The 19,971-nt window shown below is 38.9% G+C and overlaps 2 protein-coding genes and 1 non-coding gene across 3 annotated transcripts; all 3 read right to left on the reverse strand.

Moving 5' to 3' along the window:
* Positions 1-2,754: 2,754 nt before the first annotated feature.
* Positions 2,755-3,976, reverse strand: LOC138029709 (malonyl-[acyl-carrier protein] O-methyltransferase 1-like). Its single transcript, XM_068877462.1, has one exon. The coding sequence runs from the start codon at positions 3,581-3,583 to the stop codon at positions 2,771-2,773; it is 813 nt and encodes a 270-aa protein (XP_068733563.1). The 5' UTR covers positions 3,584-3,976; the 3' UTR covers positions 2,755-2,770.
* Positions 3,977-9,543: 5,567 nt separating this feature from the next.
* Positions 9,544-17,954, reverse strand: LOC138028199 (eukaryotic translation initiation factor 3 subunit F-like). Its single transcript, XM_068875643.1, has 8 exons — positions 17,740-17,954; positions 17,436-17,515; positions 15,758-15,895; positions 14,758-14,849; positions 13,712-13,787; positions 12,487-12,547; positions 11,311-11,424; positions 9,544-9,671 (listed from the first exon to the last, which is right to left on the reverse strand). Exons 1-8 carry the CDS (start codon positions 17,932-17,934, stop codon positions 9,591-9,593), a joined length of 837 nt encoding a protein of 278 aa, XP_068731744.1. The 5' UTR covers positions 17,935-17,954; the 3' UTR covers positions 9,544-9,590.
* On the reverse strand, positions 12,858-12,930 carry Trnan-guu (transfer RNA asparagine (anticodon GUU)). Its single transcript has one exon. It is a non-coding gene; the product is annotated as a tRNA-Asn (tRNA).
* Positions 17,955-19,971: the final 2,017 nt, after the last annotated feature.

Consider the following 19,971-nt stretch of genomic DNA (forward strand, 5'->3'; position numbering starts at 1 on the left):
GCTCTAGAACTTTGAAATGTCTATGAAGATAAATTTTAAACAAGGCATACACAAGGAGAAATCAAAAGAGTACTTATTTCTAAGAGTTCCATTGCGAATATTATCAATTAACTCGTCTAATGAAAACAACCAAATGGTGGTGCTTGAACACTAACAACTTAACTGCTGTGCTAGGAATGTTGATACCAGTGTACATGTGCCTAAGAGATTTAGGATTAAGCTGAAAAGCCCAAGATTTAATTTTATCGCACAATATCTTAGGTGTCTGGAGAACACCCTGGGCTGACTACGATAATATCAACATACTAGTGAGCGAGAGCTTTGGGCTGGAGGGAGGGAACAGAAAATACTCCTGACAGAAAGTTGCACAGCGATTGAATTTAGCAAGTAAGTAACAAGATGCCAAAGTTCGCTCTGGTTGGATGGTCATACTTACGTCACAAATTGAGCGCCGCCATGTTGGTAGGTTAGAAGAACCAATATGGTGTCTAGTCATGTGGAACTGCACACTGACAACGAGTCAACTAAAGGAATTATTAATGAGATTCCTTTGTCTGAATATGCAAAATCTCTCCACAATGTTGTTAAGAAGCGATATACGGAGAAAATATCGGTTATTGGCATGCATCCTGTGCTTGTTCCCGAAGAGCAGCTAAGTGCTGAATGTTTTCCTCCCGTGGAAGCTACTGACCTTGTGTCATATCTCGTTTTGGAGAAGAGCCTCTGCACGAAGGAACAGTTCAATAATTTTCGAAGCCTTAAAGCCTTCAACCAGATCGTCTCTGGATTTATTACTAGCATACTGGGTCAGGTTTTTTCGGATTAATACGTCGTTGTTGGTAAAGTTCGCCATTCACAACGAATGTATAAGCCGCCCATTTTGGTGTGGATCAAAGCAAATAAGGACGGAACAATTATATACGCATATTGTGTTGGATGTATGTCGGGTTTAGAAGAATGTTGCTTATTATTTTTAACAAAACAAAGAGACTGAAAAGCTTTTAATCACTTTAATAACTTTTAAAAATACCGGTACTTTTAGCTTGAAAATAATCTTCCCCACAATTTGTTGGCTCAGCAAATAATTATAATTTACTTGCAAGATGAGAGGAAAAAAAATACTACATTTAAAGTAATACTTTATTGTGGTACAAAACCACCTCAATAATTTCATAATATATTATGTTCCAGTTGTGGATTTAGTTGGACTTATTCAGCATACCAGTGCAGACTTTTCATGACTCACGGTATGTCATAATTTTAAGTTATTGAGAGGAGTGTACTCCTTAAATAAAATGTGCACCCCCCGTCAGATGAGCCTCACTCCACCCCTTTTATATTCTATACAAGCATATCCTACACTGATCAACATGCTGGCCTGCCTCAAAAGCTAATGATTTTAATAAGTTTTTACATTAACCCTAATTTATCTGCTGTACTGGGAAAGTTTTATGCTGAAGCGAGAAATTGGAATTGTGAAATTTGCAAATAAATGATAAAACAATTAATGAACTTGGCTACAGCAAAATATCGTCATTTGTCAGTCACTTGCATATCAATAATTTGCCTCTGCCTTCAGCAAATAATTGATCAACTCACCATTGACAAATCACAACAATATTTTGCTCAGCCTTGTCCAACAATTGTATAATATGTAACACCTAAATCATAACAAAGTTTTAAAACGTCAAATGGCACTGTAGGAGGGCAAAGGTTTACCAGGGCAGAGCAATCTCTGATCATTTTGTCAACATGAGGGATGCTTTCACCTTTTCGGCAGATGAGGTAATCAGCTGGTAAGGTTGACTGAAAGATTGTGTATTTCGGCTTCAGGACGCCTATGATTCTTTCAACGTGTATTCGGACAGAGGCAATTTTTCTTGTCTTCTCAACAACTAGAGGATCAAGTTGTTGTTTTCCATTGGTAAATGCTGGAATATGGAGTTGAGCATTACAAAATTATCACTATCATTGACAGTAAAACCTCTACCAGCAAGTACTTGGTCCCCTGGCAAAAGATTTTTTAAAATAGAACAGTTCTCTGTCAAATACTTATCTGAGGTTCGCCCTCCCCAAGCTTTACTGACAAGCCAAACTGTCCCTTTGAGGTGTTATTCCAATAAAGACGTTCAAGGGCTTGTGGTGTTTATAGCTGGAGAAGGTCTGTACTCTTGCAAGGAGATTTGTAGGACGATCTACTCGATCGCGGCGGAAGGTGGATAGCCATCTTCGCCTTCCTTGATTCGCGATAATTTTTGGAATCCGGCAGAGATAGAGAGCTGTGCGCTTACATTTGTTGTTAGAACAATTTAAAACTAGACAAAAGGTCGGCATATCCACTTAAATCGTGAAAATAGTAAGACATCAACACCTGTGCTTTCTAACCTACCAACATAAACCTTTTTGCAGATACAGCGGCCATTTTGATTTTTATTGTTTCGAAAGACATTATGGGATACTCAGGGGGAAAATTAAATTGTATTTGCCCTCTGGGCATCCCATAATAGCTATTTGAAACAATAGAAATCAAAGTTGCCACCGTTTCTGCAAAAAGGTCTACGGCGGAAGCTAAATTTCATGACGTCATAGTGACGTAGGTGAAAATCAGGAGTTGTCGATTAAATATGTCAAATAAATTGACGACTAACTTACCCTGCGAGCAGTCGGTTTCTCTTACGCTTCCCGAGCTAACTTTACTTCGCAGCCAATTTTACATTTGATTACAAAAGAAGAGCAATTTAAAGTTCGTGGAGAGGTGTTTCCTTACTGTCTAGAAAAAAGATAAAAGAGTTTTCTTGGATGCTATCAACCAACAGTTCGGCTCATCCTCGGGGTTCACCACAAACTCGAGAGAGCAGTTTCCGTTTTTGTGTTTGTACAGAGCTAAATAGCTTTGCAAGCGCTCTTCGGTGACAAGCGATCGATCAAACATACCGTCATTCGACGCCCAGAGCCACTTAAGGAAACTGTCGGTGTTTTCGAACACGAGCTTTACGGGAGCTTGGTTACTCTTCCAAATCTCAAAGCCAGATGATGTACAATATTGCTCAATTTTTGCTTTGGATTCACAGTGATATATCTGGTTTATTCGACCCACGTTCTCTGGATTCAGCTTCGTAACTGAGGCGTCTAAAAAGAAGTGAGGTAGATGAGAGAGGTACTCAAAGGCGATTTTTCGACCGGGGTTCAGACTTGCAAACATGTTCTCGAAGGCCTTTTGTTTCTCAGCGTTCCAGTGAAGCACATAGTTGCTGAAAATTATGTCGAAAGACTGTGGGAAAATCTGGGAGATGTTTGATACACTTCCTTCAACAAGCGACAGATTTTTCCTCTCTCCGTGAGATTGTTTTGCAGCCCGAATTCGTTGCTCATCTGGGTCGATGCCAATCACTTTTCCCTCCGGTCCGACTAGCTCAGCAAGGTATGCAGACAGCTCTCCTGTGCCACAGCCTAAATCCAAGATGGCATCTCCTGGCTGAGGGGAAACATCAGATTGGATGATTTCCTCACCGAATATTTTTTGAATGGAGAGCGAAGCTTCTTTGTAGCCCTCCGCTGCGCTAGAACCGGACATACTCGACATTTTTCACTTGTGTATTCTGGTTGGCCGTTTGTTGCTTGTTTGCAAAATTCAACAATGTATATTTGTATGCAACAATCAATATTGATTTAGATACAACTTCAACACAGGATATTTTGACCTTGTTTACGGTGTCCTGAAGCAGAAAGTAAATCACAACAAACCAAAGGTCATCACATTTAGGACCTATAAGAACTTTGACCCTGAACATTATAAACACCTTTTGTCCTCTGCTCCATGGCATGTTGGACAATTGTTTGATGACGTCGATGATGAAGCTTACGTGTGGAATGCACTTATGAACAATAGGATGAAGTGGTATCTGTGAAAAAAATGCGTGTGGGTGACAAAGACGTGCCCTACATGACGTCTCATTGGAAAAGAACCATTAGAGCAAAACGCAAAGCAAACGACAAGTACATGCAAAACAAAACGCCAGAAAACTGGGAATTACGACGCAAAGCCAACAACAAGAGGCTGAGGAATTGGTTGAGCATTTTGCTACCTTGGCGGATGGCATCGGTGGCACAGCGACTGAAAGAAAGTCAATAGAGGACTTTAGAGACCTGATCCTTGTGTTCAGAGGATTCAATACAAAAATAGGAATTCCACTCAGACCATTAAAATCGAACCAGTTACACAGGGACAGGTCCTTGCAGCTCTCGATTCGCTGAATATAAACAAGGCCAGCGGCTCTGATGGCATCCCTTCAAAGGTCTTAAAAATAGGTGCTAATGAATTATCCGCTCCACTAACCACCTTGTTCAATTCTTGTATTAACAAGAATGCGTGGCCTAGTAAATGGAAGTGTGGGCATTGGGCCCCAGTATATAAAAAGAATGACAGGAATGCAAAAGAAAATTATCACCGGTCAAATTAAGCGTTTTAAGACAAAACATAGGGAGTATTTAGATGGCTCCTCTGTTGCTATGGCAACCTATTATGTCACGATAATAATTGCATTTTGTTGAGCAAAAAGTGGTGTTTCATATGGTAACATAACATTGCGGTTACATAAAACAGTTGTGTAGAATCAATCCTTGAAAACAGTATATAATATAGTTTGACAGTAAAGTGTGTAACTGTATAGTTGTAAGCATAGTTAATCGAGGGACTGGTTATGAAACCTTAAAACCTTTCAAAAGCGAGAACGATGTTGTCGCAATCGATGTTGGATTGACCGTGACAGTGTAAGTGTGACATGTGTAAGCAAAGTTCTTGAGAAGTTGGTTGGAGCACAGATCAACTCTGGCTTTGGTAACTGCATTTACCAAAACTCATCCACCTATGGCAAAGCTCACAGCTGCGAAACAACATTGATCAATTTAGTAGAAGATTGGAGACTCGCGAGGGATCAAAGACAGGTTGCGAGCATACTTTCAACAGACATGTCAAAGGCATTTGACTCGTTACACCCACCACTACTTCTGAGCAAGCTTGAAGCGTACGGTTTTCAGGAAAGCGCTAATCAACTTTTAAACAGCTATTTAGATGATCGGAAATATCAAGTAAAGTTCGGCTGTCATGTTAGTTCGGGCCGTTTCGTGAGTCGTGGCTGTCCTCAGGGTTCCGCGCTTAGCCCGTTGTTATGGAATGTTTTCCAGAATGACCTATCCTACTGCCTAACAGCGAACTTGTCTATGTATGCAGACGACCATCAAATTTACCAACGTAGGAGCAGACCAGGCAGCGTGACTTTTCAGTTAAAGGATAGTGCCAAATTGGCTACAACGTTGGTATGATTCTGACTTACTGGCGGGAAACCTCAAAAAGTACCAAGCTTTGAACTTGGGCTTCACACTCAAAATGACAGTAATACTTGCGTGAACGATTACAAGAAAGAGGAACAATTATTAGAGAAGGCAGATCTGCCTACTCTACTAAACAGACGCTTACAGGATCTGTGCATCTTTATGTAGAAAGTAAAGCATAAACTGTGCCCTGCTTATATAAATAATATCTTTAAAGAACCAAATAGCAATTACAATTTGAGGCAAGCAGATTTCTCTATACCCAGGTATGAGACAGTCACCTACGGCAAGCACTCTATTAGATATCTTGGGCCTAGGCTATGGATAGAACTACGCAAGAGTACCAGGGACGTCGTTCAAAGGCAAGATACGCCAACTTAATGTACGTGAACTTTTAGATGATGGCTGCACAGGCTGTAGCCTCTGTTCATTTTGATTTCTGTATACTTTTACTATTAATCCTGAAACTAGATAACTGTTGATATTTTACCAGTCCTATTATTACTAGTTATTAGTAAAGATAGTCGTATAAAAATAACTTTCTTTAATTTTCCAGACATGTTTCGACGGTACATCCGTCATCTTCAGTGTTACATATTTTGAAATCGCCGTTGAATTTAAAGCGCGCGCGATCTTACAAACTTCGTTACATTGCGTTGTCAATATTGCGTATTAAATCAAAACAGAACAAAACAAAAATTTAAATGATTGACGCTTCGTTCCTTACAGGGAGAGAGTCAGGTTAATGTGTTTCACCTGCTGGTTGAGATCGGGCTTCTCCCATTTTATATACATGGATTCCTTAAGCTTCACTTGGTACTTAGTGGCTGCAGAGTCCAGGATCTCGAAGCAATCCTGTGTGCAGGATGCCTTACAAAACTCTGAACTCTGAACTCTTTAAATTCAACGGCGATTTCAAAATATTTAACACTGAAGATGACGGATGTACCGTCGAAACATGTCTGGAAAATTAAAGAAAGTTGTTATGTTTATACGACTATCTATATAGTTGCTGCTATCTAGACCTTATTAGTAAAGGTTTGGATTGTTGCAGTTATGGTAAAACAGTGACCTGCAACCTGCAACCTGCAACCTGCAACCCGCAACCTGCACTTTACCCTCCGGTTTACGAGATCGAGTTTTCGTAATTGACCACACACTGAATCAGAAGGGGTTGAGCCTTTAGGTGATCTCTATCAACGCACATGATTAAGGCCATGTAGTAGTCACGGTAAGTTGAATATTACAACTGTCTGTTATTTTTCTTTTGTTTCCTTTTTAAAAGTTTCTTTGATTATTAGTATTTTTAGTATTATTAGTATTATTATTATTTCAGGAACTACTACCACTACTACTTCTTCTTCTTCTTCTTCTTCTTCTTCTTCTTCTCCTCCTCCTCCTCCTCCGTCTTCTCCTCCTCATTATTATTATTATTATTATTATTATTATTATTATTATCATTATTATTATTGGTCCACGATCCGCGATCCCCGATCCTGATTTTCCAGTAAACCCTTCAACACGGGCTATTTTTGTGCAAGAAGAATATTTATTCAACTTTAACGCTCAAAGTTACGTTTTATGGAACGAATATATTTATTCAACTTCAACAAAAGTATTTTCATTCAGCAAAACATATTTATTCAACTCTTCGCAAGAAGTCATATATTTGGTGGTTACATCATTACTGGGTTGCCAGTATGGCAAACCCAGTCGGGGTCTGCATTTAGTTTGTTTGTTTTATTATTTTTCTTTTTTTTTCTGCGTCGGTAAATGTCTTGCCTGTCACTCCCCTGGTTAAGTGGTGTCTTTGTGCATAGAGCCTTCTGCGCATATTTTCTTAGGATAGGGTAGAGGGTAGAGGAACTGCGTAGATTTCTCTGGTGGACACAGTAGAATCATTAACTTAGCCTGTAATGGCGTCGAAAGTCATGTAACGCGGATGGCGTTTTAGTGGATCCTTAAACAAAATATACCCTTATGGAGCTCAATGATGGAAAGTCAGTTGGATAAACTGGGCAGGCGGTGAAAAACCAACACCTGGAAAATCAAAAGCGACGAGTAATGGACTCCGACAACAATCTATCGCCCGTCGAGCCGAAATGAAAGTGAGCTGTATATACCTGAAGTACATGGTAATTTGACACCATTGAGTTTCTTGTCTTCACGCACGCAATGAAATAGGAAGAGGTTTTCGCCTCTAAGAGCAAATATGTTGTTTGTTTCAATAAATTTTTCGCTGGAAAAGGATTCTGTGGTATTTTCTGCCTTTGTGAATTATAATATCATGTTGTGTATTGAATTGTCGAGCTTAAGGTTGAAATGTGATATGGGAGAAGCTTTTTTAGGTATTGCTCTGTAAGCAGGAAGCTAAGGGTTCACAGGCCTGTTGGAAGCGTGCTTGAATTTCAACAAAATGAGCCCCAAAATCAGTGAAAAAATTGTGACGCAGATGAATAATAAAGTAGCTGCTATTTCCAAAATGACGGAATTACCTGGTGATAAATAACGTCGTCTTGGAGAGTAAATTTTTTGACTTTGCAAAAAGAATGGTGGGCGATTGTGATCTTTGTTTTGAATTCGCTCATTTATTGTCAAACTTTATAACACTTAACAGAAAAAGAAACTTACGAAAACCCGGTATCTTGCCATCATTTGACACAGATGCTTCACTGTTTGGCAAGTAAACATGCCGTGGTAACTTAACCACGGCGCCCGCTGAATTCCGGCGATGTCACTTTCGATTTTTCGAATTATTTGAGCAGCCAAAACCAACAATAACAAAATTGAACATAGCAAAAATCTCCCAAAATCTTTCTCGCTGAACGTAACTGTTTATATACTAAATTCACGGTTCAAAATTAATGTTGTTTTCGTGTCGTAAATACGTTATTCTCGAGCGACCGTCCTCGAAACTTCCTTCTCCTCTTTCTAAAAATCGTGTATCAATATTTATTTACTTTTGCATAAAAGCACCTTGCTGAGTTCGCATTTGTTAGCGTTAATAGTATTTTCGGTCCGATGCTTCTGTTTTATGAAGGGTATATTGTTTTGGTCTCCCATCCAGACACTAACCCCGCCGAATAGGATAAACTTCAGTGAACTTCGGTATTACAAAGCTGTCAGATGCTCAGAGGGCACGCTTAAACTTGTGGTGAAAAGAAGTTTATCAACATGTCAGCCCAGAAGCCAATGTTTCTCACTTCCCATTTATTTTCTTCAATCTTTCTGGGTTCAGTACTTTGCTAGTAACCACATGTCTTCTCAGACTATTTACCCAAGACATCTACCATGGCACTACAATGATAGACAATACCAAAACAATATCGTGCACTGTTAGAGCTACATATTACGCAAGGACAGATCTGTTTCGTCGTACGAACGTGTGAGGACCTGTGAGCCAAAGGGCCTCTTCTGGTATGACTTCTTAATGACCCCCCGACTTAAAAGAAATTGTTTGGAACGGTGCACGTACCACAGGCAACCCAGTGTACCCTCACGGAGGGTCTAGTTGTATTTAGTACTTCATTTACTATATTAGGTACTTAAATAATGCTATTCGGCGCTTTTGTTATTATGTTTGGTACTTCAATTACTACATTACGTGCGTTAATCATTATATTTGGTGCTAAAATCCTTAAATTCGGTGCTAAAATCATTATATTCGGTACTTAAATCATGCTATTCGGTGTTTAAATCGTTATATTGGGTACTTAAATTATGCTATTCGGTACTTACTCATGTTTTCCGGTACTTAAATCGTGCTCTTTGGTGTTTTTTAATTTCGAAAGTTGTTCTCGGCTTAAGTATATTTTCCCCACAGATATTAATCCCAAAGTAATTCTACCACTTCACTCGTTACAGCCCTCTCTGTTTAGCTTCGAATCGCTGCACATCGATTGAATCTGTTTCGAATTTCCGCCATCTCATATTTGGGAGAAAAGTGTGAAGAGGGGTCAAGCGTGTCGCGCGTGATTCACAATTTGTCCCCCTTCTAAACGATTGCCTTAGCAGGTAAGTAGGCAGTGCCTACTTGCCTGTTAAGTCCACAAAAAGCTGTGTTTAATTCTCCATGTTTTGAAATGGTTATAGGGGAATAAGCAGTCAAAGATGTCATTTCAATGTGCCCTTCTCTTCATGGAAAACAGGACTTTGTTTACGAACGATCTAGCACTCGAAAAAGGCTCCCAGAAACCATGTTTCATCCACAACTTATCGCTTTCATTATTTATTGAATCTTTTTCTTTTAATTTATCACCTTATAACACCGTGGAAAGTTTTTCACCGAGGGAAATTTGCGTCTTGCAAAGGCCTGATAAATACACAATCATCAGCAGATCCTAGAAATAAAGTTCAGATGGAAAGTTATTAGAATTACTGATGCGGCAAACAAAAAGTGATGATTCTCAGATATTTTCAGACTAAAACTTCCAGACTCTTTTCAAAGGCTTTCATAGACTACGTTTTGAAGTTCTTACACCTTTGCGGATAATCAGACAATTCAACTATACTATTTATCCTTTTCTGATAGATCTCCTATAAGAAGCGCCGTGATTGGTCTATACAGCGTGCTTGCAGTTACTGTAGCTACATTGGTCACCTTGGTACAATCTTAAACGCGCGCTGATTGGCTAGGATTTGCATGCCTTTTAACAAACGGTACATAGCACTGTGATAATGACACCAAAGAAAAAAGAAATGGTGGGTTGACGAAAAAAGTTAGCAGAAAAGGAAGGAAGGAAGGAAGGAAGGACAAGAACACCAAAGACGTTGAAGAATTGGTCTTTATACTAAGTCTTCTGTGCTGTACCGTCACTTTCGAACAACCTGGTTCACACGGCCAATGCAAACGCAAGGGAAGAAAGACACGCAGGCGTTGCGTCGTGCGTGTGAACGACAATCTTGGCCAAAACTCGTTGGGAAAATGTGACGCTCTAATTGGTCTGTGTGATAAAAATTACATTCCTCCTACTTTTCTCCCTCCCCCCCAATTCCAATGTTGTTTTCAAAAACGACCAAAGGCTTCCACAGTATTTTGCATCACATTATCAACATTGGTATGGGGGGGGGGGGGGGGAGAAGGGGGGAAGGACCAATATATTTTGCGAGTGCCAAATGAAGCTAGAATTTTTCCCAAGAGTTTTGTCCACGATTGCAGGCTTACGCGCTTTACAGCAGAAAAGAACGCTGACACGTCTTTCTTATACGATAAATCTTGACTCTTGGAGTAGTTTAACCACATCGACGTCGTGATATCCTTGTGGGTCACAAAGCAGCTAATCAAAACACTCTTCTCGTCCATACTGTTTTTTTTTTTTGCACAATCTCTTGTCCTATGCCTCCTCGGCCACCGAGTTCCCGCGATCGAGAGATCCCGGATGTACATACAAACACTACACACGTCGAACGCTTTGACTCCTGAGAGTGAGTCTTGTAGATAATTGTATGTGTAACGCCCGAGGATTTCACGAGTGAACGGAGGAACTCGTTAAACATGAAGGGGTTAAAGTGTGTTGTTGCGTGTTAGCAGCGACAGCAAATACAAACGTTTTTCAGTTGAAGTAGGCGTACGAGGTCTGTGTTGGTGTGATTGTATCCATGGAGACCCCTTAGATGGGAAAGGGCTGTTCTCCGGGATAACAGGTTCAAAATGAGTCCACAATGAAGTCGATGGAACAACGTGAACAATTTAATGTCGAAACAGAATGAGATATAAACTTAAAACACCTAATGCTCTGCAAAACCCGACTGCGCATGTTCAGGGATACCACTGATTTTCCTTCATAACAAGGATCTATGAAGCTGATACAGAGCCACGGCCATTTCACGTTCTAGCGAAGGTGTTCCTCCAATATTCTCAAACAACGTAAGTGAGATAATATAGCACAGACAAAAGGATAAAATGACAAGGGGAACTAAAGCAGGAAGTAAGGAAAGGAACAAAGCGAGAGGGAACTAAGTTTGAAACTAAATGTATACCTGCATGTTGCTGTTTAGAATCGATTCAAATTCTTCTTTTGACATGCGAGGAACTGACGTCACAAGATCCATTAACTCTCTCCCGACACTGTTGTCGCCAGGAACCTTTCCAGCCTTAAAAGGCAACACAACTAGAGTTATCTCAATGTGGGTAAACGAAACGTAACAGTAAAAAACCTTAGTTTACATACGGTGATATTAAAAGTTTGCAATTTGTGGGGCCATGCTCGAGAAGTAATAATAATAATAATAACGATAATTTGCAAGGGAGGGAAAATGGCTGACTGTACTGTATAGTTGGTTAATTCAGACTGATAATAATAATAATAATGATTATTATTATTATTATTATTATTATTATTATTATTATTATTATTATATATTTTTTTTTTTAATGAGAAAATTTTATTAGAAAGAAAAAGATTAATATCCACTCCTACTTCAAAAATATGACATACCTTAACCTCTATTATTATTATAAAAGAAACTAAAACTTTGTAACAAATATACAATACTCAGAACTTAATAATCCATTACTCATTTCCCTGCGAAAACCTTAATTGAAATCTCCAAGCGATAATTTCACTTAACATATCACTTCTGGAAAATAAAACAAAATTTACGAATAGAAAATTGGGCACATCTTTCGCCTTTGACCTATATGAGAAGACACTTCTGCTGATCTTCAAAGCTTCAACTGTAACTGGTCGTTTATAATAATAATAATAATAATAATAATAATAATAATAATAATAGCTGTGGTTACACACACCTTGGGTTTGGCGCCTTCCAGAGGGTAAATGGCAATGGCTTGGATTTGGTTCAGCTCAGGTTTCATGTTACCCTTGGGGATGCAGTTACACAGTAAAAGACCCCCCTCAGGGTAAAGTATAATTAGATATGCATTCATTGACCTTGCAAACTGGCCAAGCCACCTCAGGGAGCAGATAAACCGTCATGTGAAGTTCTTTTGTTCTTTTTGATACGCCCATGGAAGTAACCCTGAGGCAGTTTCGGTCTACAGAACGAAGTTAAAACAAAAACGCCCTTGCCCGTGAGCAAACGCTATTTACCCATGGGTAAAAGGGCTAGTGTAACCACAGCTAATAATAATAATAATAATAATAACTTGAAAGCCTGAACATTTAGGGAAAAGACAAGCCGTTTGATACAAACCAAAACATCGTCCACATAAGACACAACAGATCCTAGCATTTCCAGAAGTCTTTCACTTGCACTGAAAAATGAAGGTACAGTATAGAATTAGATACAAAAACAAATACATGCTGCACAGGGGCAGTCAATTGTTCAAGTCGCCTGAAAGTCATCTCCCCTGAAATGCCCTCTGGTCCAGGGGGCATCCTCCCCAAATAAGGGCATTAAAACACAACACTAATATCATTAAATTCTGTTTTTTTTTTTAATTCTGAGAGAGTACATGAATACCCTAAAAATGTTTGGAAAACAATGCTCTTACTCAAGTGATCAAGTGAGGCTATCATCCTTGCAGTTCTGAACCCAATTTTAGCAATTGCGTAGCGAAGCCTGGACTCCAACGGGGTTTGAACCTGTGACCTTGCAATAACAGTGCAATGCTCTAACCAGCTGAGCTATGAAGCCACTGACGTTGGGAGCTGGTCATTTGTGGATTCTAACATTCTTGTTGATTCTTTCATGGCGGGAACATTAGAAACCACAAATCACCAGCTTCCAACGTCAGCGGGAATATTACAATCCACAAATGACCAGCTCCCAACATCAGTGGCTTCATAGCTCAGTTGGTTAGAGCGTCACACCGGTATCGCTAGGTCACAGGTTCAACCCTCATTGAAGTCCTGAATTTTTCAAGCTTCTCTACACAATTGCTAAAATTGCATTCATAACACCGAGGATCATAGCTTCACTTGATTTCACATCTGCATTTCAATTTATGATTCCTTTCACATATCATTTCATCGTTAATTCATTCATCACAGGAACATCAGAACCCACAGGCTTCTCTATGCAATTGCTAAAAATTGCATTCATAACTGCAAGGATCATACAGTAGCTTCACTTGATTTTATATCCACAGTTCAATATAATTACATGTATGATTCCTTTCATATATTCATTCGTTGATTAATTTATCAAGGGAACATTATAAGAACTCACAAATGACCAGCCAACGTCTGTGGCTTCATAGCTCAGTTGGTTAGAGCATCACAGTATCGCAACATCAAGGGTTCAAACCCAGTTGAAGTCCTGAATTTTTCAGGTTTCTCTATGCAATTGCTAAAATTGCATTCCTACTTAAGAATCATAGCTTTACTTGATTTCATAAATTATCTACAGTTAAATACATGATTCCTTTCACATATCATTTCACTCATTAATGCTCTTACTTTTAACATGGACCAACCTGTTAACATGTTGCATGTCTGAGAGGGGACTGATGCTTTGCCTTGCTGTGTTCTTGGTTCTTTGGAGCCAGTTTACTAATAACATGAAAAATAACATGACATCAGCAAGTAATGGTACATGTATCTCAAGGCTGGAATCTTCTCTTTGTGAAGATGGGTCTGTTACCATTCAATAGTAATAATATTTTTTTAGTATAATTACATATGTATTAAGTTATGATTAGTTGCACTTGCGGTGATTATTATGTGATTATCACGAAAGCAGTTTTTTCAAAATGGCCACCAGCCGTTTTGTTGAGGTGACAGACGAAGAAGTTAATTGTTTTAAAGAAAATGCATATTATTTTGTTAAATAATCATCTATGTAATTATACTAAAACAATTATTCACCTCAGGCTCGGTGAATATCAGTAAATAAACCTTGACTTTGTCTCAGTTTTTATTCACCGATATTCACATCGCCAGCTTTTAGCAAATAATAATTACTCAGATTATGATAATGAATATTACATGTAGACAAAGACAAATCAAACTTGAACTGGTCTGACAAATTTTAAACCAAAAAAAAGGTCTAAGCATCCGTCATTTACTCTTCATGGTTTCATCAAAAGATTTGGGTTGACAACTTTCTTTGCATCTGATTTTGACGAGAAGCCTCCATTTCTGGTAGGGCTATGTTCTTTGACTTTTCTTTGATATTATTTCCCCATGATCAGATGTGCGTGCCACCTCTTCAATAATCTTGTAAGTTATAAATCAAAAACTCTGAGGGACCATCAACAAAATATTTGATTGGCCTATTTGAGGATTCTTCTAGACAGTACAACTCTAAACTAGTTAATGTTCGCTAGTGTTGTCATTAAAATCTTTCCTTGGTTAAACATACTTTTTTCAAACTAGTTTGTTTTTCACTTTCCTTTGTGTCAGTAAAAAGTAAAAAACAAACTAGTCTTAAAATTTTTTAACGAAGGAAAAATTTTAAGTACAACAGAAACAAAAAAGTACGTTCTTTTAAATACAGTATGTGATCATCATTCTCTCTCACCTCCAACTCTTTCTGGACCCGTCAACATTATTTCGCACGGTACTGGTGAGAAGATAGTACCCTCTGTCTTTCCTGGGACACCCATTTTACAGCTACAGAAAAAAATTGACAAAATAGGGAGGTCAGGCTGTACATTAGAAGTCCATGCAAACAGAAAATGGCTGTTTGCTTCCGGGTGAAAAAAAAAAATGAAGATTCATTTGTTTTAACTCGTTTCCTTGCAAGCTTGAGCAGTGTCGACAATACCAGTAATAACATTGTTGAACATTTCACAACCAAATCAAGACAAAACCATCAGCTAGAATGCATGCCTTTACTATTGCTGTTAAGGTGTCATTCTGTGGTACAATTTTGTAACAATATACATGTGCCACTTCCACAAAATTCAAAATTGGTGACCATCTTTGCATTCTTTTGTATTTATGTTAATTAGTAGGAAGCCGATATTGAAATTATGAGGAAGATTACCCCTGAATTGTACGACACAAAGTCCTTTTACTAATTAATCGTAACAATAACAAAATGCGAGGGAAAAAAGTGTTTGAATAACTTTTTGTATGAAAAAGTTACAATAATTTATTATATTATTCAATCTGTTTTGCGAACAGTAAAAAAACAGCAATAAAGACCCTATCCAAATGCATGTGACTGACACTGGCATAGGTGTCCAATAACAGGTATCGAATTTGGAATTGTTCAAATTGGATATCTGTAATTAGATACCCACATGATCGTGCCAATTACCCAACAAATACGTGTGCACAGAACCAATCAGATTCAAGAATTTTGTAATAGTTACCATGATCTCAGAAATTGTAATGGTTATGATTAATATTATTGGTAAGAGGACTTCATGTTGTCCAATTCAATCTGTAATGATTATCATACTTCTGATTACACAAATCGGACTCATGCTACACGGTCATCTGATTTTGTTAATCACTTGTATGATTACCGACCGAATTGGACTCCAAATAGGACTATTACCATTATAAATCACCTTTGATAAGCTCGGATCCCCATACGTGATCCTTTGAGTGTGGTGTCCACAGTAAGATGAACTGGATTACTAGCCTCTCTTGAATAATACTCGTGTATCAATAGAGAATGTTCTGTAACATCTGATCCTGTGGCATACCTGGAAAGAATATTATGCGTGAGATAGACCACTTTTCGCCAAAGGGTGTTTTGCATTGAATGTTAACATTGGTTAGCTAAGGCAGGAACACTACAACTAATATGAGTGCTTCCATTGCAGTACGAAAATATTAATAATACTTTTTTCATAGTGGAGCAACAAAGTGTTTTCACATGACGTCATCACATAATTGTAAAATCAAAGCTGTGAGGTTTCTGATGTCTTTATCGATACCAGGTAAAAATTACTTAAAAGTAAATCTTTTTACCATTTTCAGGCCCCGTAGCATTTTTCGTTTTGAAAATACAGCATTTTGAATTTTCGCCCTGCATGACACCAAGACAGTGGCTGAGATAAAGGTGTCTGGTTGAAAAAACAGCTTTGTCTTGTGATATTTGGCAAATTAAGCATTACAAGCTGTAGAAGACATGTTTATGCTCATTTAATTCAGCTCACAAGCAAAAAGGGAGAGCTTTTATTGCAAACTGAGGTCCAGATGTTTGGTTGATTCGATGCCGCCATATTGGTGTCCATCCAAGGAACGCCAACATAGCGTCTCCATACAAAGCTCTGCAAAATTGAGTAACATGTTTCAACATGTTTTGACAAATAACTTTGAAACGATTGATGCACCAAACAGACCCGACACTTGGAGTTACTTATATATTTAGTCTTTTATGACATTACATTTTCTTGGCTTAATTCTTTCCTTCAACGATTTCAGATTATATTTTTTATTGCGTGACAGTGAAAACACTATATACTTATTTATCAAGCTACTTTCACTTACTTGAAGATTATTAATACTAGTTTCGGCCTTTGTCACAAACTGGACATTGCATTTTGGAGAACAGATTTTTATTTCTTTAGCGCACAATATGGTAGTTTAAATTGCTTACAGGATAACCGAACTCCAACTGAATCCGCTTAGTAAACAACTTGCCAACTTATATAATAGTCGTAAGTATAGCCATGTCATGAACTTGCTCATGCATTTCGTAATTTATGGTCACTCCTGATGTTTTGAAGGTTCTCAAACTGCACGAGCCATAGGCAAGTGCAATTTTGAGAACTTTCAAATATCACTTCTGCCATAAATCACGTTCATACGATTTCCTATACATTCCTGATAATAAATCCCATTAACTCACACCACATGCTATTCCAAAAATAAGCCCCTCCAAATATAAGCCCCCCCCCCCCCCCAAAACAGTAACGCAAAAAGCCCTTCGTTAAATCACCCTTCCAAATATAAGCCTCCTGGGAGTTTGTACTTGGAAAATTGACGAAAACAAAACAAAAACGGTAAATTTACTCTCATCTAGAAGGCTAGACCAAACAATTTGGAAATGCAAATTTCCATCCGAATATAAGCCCCTTAAAAAGGGCATTCAAAAAATATAACCCCCGGGGCTTATTTTCGGAATTTTACAGTATTCACTTGATTTCTTTCATGCTGTTCCATTCAACTGAAAATCATTCTACCAATATTTTATTACAAATTCCCATTATCACACAAGACAACAGAGTAATTACTAACCATCCAACTATTTCATCATTGGGATGAGCTTTCTTGTGCTGGTCAAACATGCTTTTCGCATATTCTAATTCAATGGCAACCTAAATGAAATGAACACTTGTAAAGACATCGATTGATCAAGAGAAGAACTGTTAATTTTTTTTCGCAAATCGTGATTGATTTATCCTACAATATTTGTCTTTTTTGGTTCTATTTACAAAATAACTAGCACTGTTAAGCTTATTAAAAAATAAACGTGTCCTAGTGAGACCTTTCAAAAATGAGTTTTCCTCTTTCTTGGATGTACAGAAGTTTACGTACTAACCTCGTCTTCAGACTCATTGTGTGGAACGCCAAAAGAGCTTCGAATTTCTACCGAAGTCTTATCAACTGACCCAAGAAGAGTTCCTATAACTCTTTTCGCATCTTCTGAACGTCTTTCAAAACCGTCAACAATTGAAAACAGTACTACGGGATGAACAAAAACTTTTCGAGCCCTGGACGTTTCTGTCGCCGCCATCTTGAATTCTGCACATGTGCCTTAGCGAGTCATCTGGCGGATGGGGACTCGGCTCGAGCTGCAACCACCCCTCCCCCACAAAATCAATAGGGAGCTTTAGCAACGACGACGGCAAAAGCAAAGAGAACGTCGTCGTTAAATATATATGAATTCGCGTTATGATAATCGCCTCGCGACTATTCCAAGCATTTTAACGTGACAAAGGTGTGGCAAACCCTCAAGGACGAAACTAGACTAGTATAAACGGCGCTAAATTTACGGGAGAAAATGAAAATTTATCCTCAAGGGCTGACGTTCTCCCTAAAACCTCAAATTTGTTCATTTCACGTTATTGTTTTGCTGACGAAGGCAAAGGAAATAGACAAAAATGAAAAGATGCACGTGCAGAGCGTGCAATGCTATTACTTTTGCTTGCTAAATATGCAAATTTGTGACGTTCTTGCCGTCGTCGTCGTCGGCGCTAAAGTTCCCTAATTTTTTTGGGGGGGGAGGGGAGGGGGGGGGCAACGAGAACGTCACAAATTTGCATGTTTAGTGAACAAAAACCGTGAATAGATTTGCACGCCCTGTAAATGCGTTTTTAATTTTTTGTCCATTTCCTAGCCATCGTTTTATGTAGAACGTCAGCATTTGAAAATAAATTTTCATTTTCTCCCCCTAAAAAATATAACGCAGTTCATACCAGTTTTATTCTTGAGGAACTGCCAACCCCTCGTCGCATTAAAAATCTTACAATGGTCGCGAAGTGATTGCAACTACGCAAACATGTATTTTGATATGACGTTTTCCTTTGCCGTCGCCGTAGTGGTTGCTAAAGCTCCCTGATAACGGGCAAATGGCGCATTTAGGCCTTCACGCGGCTTCATATTTGATTTAGGGGGAAGGGGGTATTTCTGTTCCATTTTATTCTGTCCAAGATTGTAGATCGATGACTCACGGGCTCTGGTCAGACCGCATTAACTGGCTAAGGGTACAATAAAACGACCAAAAAACCGCTAGCTACCGCCCCCAAGAGTGCAAAAACTCAAACGTTCTGCAACACGCGATAAGCCACTGTAAGGATTGTGCGAGGGCCTGTTTCCCGACTATTTCTTTCAGGCTAGTCTTCTAGCCTGCCCTTCTTTCGTTCCACAAGCAATTAAGAATCAAATGCACAATTCTGCTCTTTCAATGAAATGTTTATCCGACAAAAACAGCAAGAGTATGCGTCTACGCCTTAAAAGGCAAATACAGCACAAAGGAATGAATAGTCTACTTCCCTTGGGAAAAAACACTGAGCGTTGTTGAGTCTAGGCTCTGGCATGATGATAGTACGAAGCCCATTTGACACCATGTGACAAAAACCTGCCATAAATCTTCTCCTTTATTTAAATGGCCTCCTTTTGGCTTTCTTAGCTTTTGGATTTTTGATAACCATTTCTCAGCTATCACAGGTAAATTGGATAATGCCAAGGTGACGGGCCCCTAATCATGCTTTTTACTGTAAACGCTGCTTTCAGAGCGATTGTGACAACAAGTCGAATCCCGCTATCCATATTTAAGTGGATTCTTAAGGTTTTCCTTGACTATCGCCCTATTTAAAGGAACCCAGGTGGCCCTCGGATTCCAGATCCCAGCCCGTGGATTCCGGATCCCGAATAGTGGATCCCGGATCCCGTGTCGTAATTTCCGGATATTCAGAACTCACTGGTTCCACCGAAATGGATCCTGGATTCCATCGAAATTTGTGGATTCAGGATTCCACACAATGGATTCCAGATTCCAAAGCCTCAAATTTGCTGGATTCCGGATTCCTTCATATCGGGCGATTACTGCCGATGGGGTGGGGTGAAGAGTCAATTTGTTTCCCAAGGGACTGAAAACAAATATATCAAATCAAGGAGTTCCCCATTGTTTGAGTACCGTGTGCAAAAAACTTTAGTGAGTTCATCGATACAGGAGCGCATGAGTAGGAGCTTGCCTCTCCCATACAAGCCCTATGAGTCAACCTTTGCTTGTATCTTTCTACTTTTAGAACGCCACGAGTTCTTCGGCTCT

This window comes from Montipora capricornis, chromosome 13 (genome assembly GCF_036669925.1).
Source record: "Montipora capricornis isolate CH-2021 chromosome 13, ASM3666992v2, whole genome shotgun sequence".
Taxonomy (NCBI): Eukaryota; Metazoa; Cnidaria; class Anthozoa; order Scleractinia; family Acroporidae; genus Montipora; species Montipora capricornis.

What these genes read in the sequence shown, in the direction of transcription:
- LOC138028199 (XM_068875643.1), bottom strand. Translation starts at nt 17,934, where the DNA reads ATGGCGGCGACAGAAACGTCCAGGGCTCGAAAAGTTTTTGTTCATCCC. An exon ending in GGGATCCGAGCTTATCAAAG is followed by an intron (nt 14,850 to 15,757) that starts GTGATTTATAAT and finishes TTTTTTCTGTAG; the next exon opens with CTGTAAAATGGGTGTCCCAG. An exon ending in CTTATGTGGACGATGTTTTG is followed by an intron (nt 11,425 to 12,486) that starts GTTTGTATCAAA and finishes TTGCCTTTTAAG; the next exon opens with GCTGGAAAGGTTCCTGGCGA.
- LOC138029709 (XM_068877462.1), bottom strand. Translation starts at nt 3,583, where the DNA reads ATGTCGAGTATGTCCGGTTCTAGCGCAGCGGAGGGCTACAAAGAAGCT.